This window comes from Penaeus vannamei, chromosome 35 (assembly GCF_042767895.1).
Source record: "Penaeus vannamei isolate JL-2024 chromosome 35, ASM4276789v1, whole genome shotgun sequence".
Taxonomy (NCBI): Eukaryota; Metazoa; Arthropoda; class Malacostraca; order Decapoda; family Penaeidae; genus Penaeus; species Penaeus vannamei.
The window spans coordinates 1,996,180-1,999,029 of record NC_091583.1 but is presented as its reverse complement, the minus strand read 5'-3'; the positions used below and the strand labels follow the sequence as shown (position 1 = coordinate 1,999,029).

General features: G+C 32.9%; 1 protein-coding gene across 1 annotated transcript; it reads right to left on the bottom strand.

Moving 5' to 3' along the window:
* Positions 1–341: 341 nt before the first annotated feature.
* Positions 342–2,844, bottom strand: LOC138859380 (nucleolar transcription factor 1-A-like; the record flags this gene model as incomplete). The annotated part of the gene is given in 3 exon segments (XM_070114204.1): positions 342–1,065; positions 1,360–2,295; positions 2,758–2,844. Coding segments are annotated over 3 exon segments (1,062 nt in total), but the record flags the coding sequence as incomplete, so codon positions are not given.
* Between the last annotated feature and the right edge of the window lie 6 nt (positions 2,845–2,850).

Genomic DNA, 2,850 nt, shown 5'->3' with positions numbered 1-2,850 from the left:
ACCCTGGGTGGATATGGCTAGTGTAACGACCGAGAAAGCGGCTTGCACAAATGATTCAATTCTGTAATGAGGGAGGTTGGATGAGCCTTCCCTTCGTCTGGCAGCTCACCGAGGGGACCCTCGTGGATGAAAATAGTGGATTTTCTTTTCACAGTGTTTCCAATGGTTTTCATCTTCCTTATGTTCAGGTAAAGAATGCATTCATGGAATAAAAAAAATAAAGTTTCTAAAGCAAGAAATAATTTTTCAAGGCACACAGTAGTTACTTATTATTTCTTATACATATATCAAATTACTAGGTTTTCACAGTTGACACAGTATTGAGGGCATTAAATACAGAAAAGAAAAAAACTTTTATTTTTAATAAACTTACAACTTCTCTTACAAATGCCCATAAAAATGACATTTTTACAATGTAGACAATAATGGATTTCAGTGACCATAAATCCTTTAATCACTGATTACATATACACTAAAATATAATGTATATAAAAAGGTTTGAGGAAAACAAGAAACTAAATAAAAACTGAAAATCAATATTGTTAGTCCTTAAAAATGAACTAACAGGATATCAAGAAACTGGAAACCAATAATTTCTTAGTCTTTAAAAACAAACTAAACATCATCGTATGATAGGGGCAGTAACATAGTAATGTTGTATTTTTTGCATACTGTTTGGGATAAATGAAACAATGAAAAAGATTATTCAGAACATAAATGTATGAACAAGTGTCCTCAATTATGACACTAATCCCAACTAATACTAAAAGTGACAACAATAATGATGAATCAATCATTTTCACAATGACAATAAACTTCCCATTCACAAATGTAACTGTAATGATTTTATCAATGAGCTTTGGATATATTGGAAAAAAAAAACTATTGCAACTTAGGAGTAATTTGTCATATCATGTCTTTGTCTAGTAAAAGAAAAAAAGAAAACATTTTACAACTTTTCTTATCACATATAGTTTACTCTACCTGACTCCTTAATTCCTTTCTGTCCCAATACCTCTCCTTTGCTTAATCATCTGAATCAAAGTCTTCTGAACTCTCTTCTCTCTGTAGGAAAAAAAAAAAAAAACAGGTATAACATCATAGGATTCTTTCCTTTGACTTTTTTAAAAATACAGTAATTTTTTTGCTATTCAAAAATATTGTCACAGAATGCTAATTCTGGTTAAACTGGGAGCAGGAAACAATGGACAGCAAATCTTTGGTATCATCATCAATTTACTCAGGTTTTCGAAGCAGTTTCGATCATGCAAACTTTCATCCTACAAAATTTAAGAATACATGAAAGGAAAGAAAAAGAGGAGAAATTCAACTGGTTATCTTAAAAGGAGGTCCACTCACCTGAATTGAAGGTTTCTGCGTTGGGGTCTTCCAGCTTGGTATTATAATGTCACTTACATCTGAACTGCTGTCTTCACTCGAATCATCCTCTTTAACATTTAATCTGGCATTTCCTTTAGCTGTTGTATGGGTTTGTTTCTTTGGTGGACTTTGGTGAACCTCTCTTTGCCTCTGTTTTGGAGATTTCATTGTTTTTCTTTGCATAGTGGCAACATCATCTTCATCTGAGCTGGTATCACTTGAATCCAAAAACTCGTGTCCTTTTTCCAGTGGTTGATGCCGAGTTTCTTTTATCTCACTACTACTTTCTTCTTCTTCCTCCTCCTCCTCTTGATCAGATGAATCAGGTGATGAACTGCTTTCAGTATTTTCGATATCTATATTCTTGTCTTTTGGTTTCTTCTTAGCTACAGGCAGCTCATCTGAATCTGAATCTATTGCTTCATCTTTTACTGTCATACCATTTACTGCAGTTCTGAGTTTTTTCTTTGGGCTTGCAATATATACTGGATATACTTTATTAGGGTATTGCTCCTCAAATATATCACGACAAAAGTAGGCTCTGACTTGCTTACGGTAATGTCCCAAGTACATGACACGTTCAGCCTCTTCCAGATTATTTACAAACTCAAACAAATTGTTTTTATACTCTTCCTGCAGTTCCCTAGATCGATTCCTGTAAATCTGTTTGTGTTCCTCAGGTAATTTATTCCAGTAATCCTTACAGCTTTCCTTTCTCTCTTTCGCATCTGAGAATTTGCCTTTCATTTTGTGTTCAAATTTAGCACTGAACAACAAAAATCCAGTACGTGGAGGCTTTTTGGGTAATTCACTGAATTTGGGAGCGTTCATGGTAGTGACTTGTACATTTTCAAATTTATTTAGGGTATTTTTACCTTTTTGGGCTTTTTCTTTCTTTCCTTTCTTGGAGGTTTCCTGAGAAAAAAATAAATGGTAAGAAAAAATATCACAAAATTTACAAAAATGGTGTGAATTTAATGTATGCAAAATACAGAATACACCTCGGCCCACAATTACACAAACAATATTGGAACACTTCAAAATGTATCGTCCTTTCTCTTACAAAAAGTATATATAGTAATTTGAAATGGATATGTGGCTTCTTTATCTGCTCTATGGCTCATATAGTCTTCCCTGCATATTTTGCTGTATTTTTTTTAGCATAAAGCTAAATAAAAGGATTCTTCAAAAAAAAAACATAAATAAGAAGTGTAACTAATAAAAAAGGTTCATATTTCATCAATTAATCATAAATTTTGGGACAAATATTCAGCTCAAAAGCCACTTTTTTTTATCTTTTCTTTCTTTCTAATAGATCAAATGTGTGACTTAATATTCTGATAATAAAGAAACTGAGTAACACAAAGAAATACTTACTGGGAAATAACGATTAACTATATCCATTACATAGTCCTCTTGTTTTTCTTTCCACAGGGCCACCTGCTTACGGTATTCTTCATGCTTCTGCAA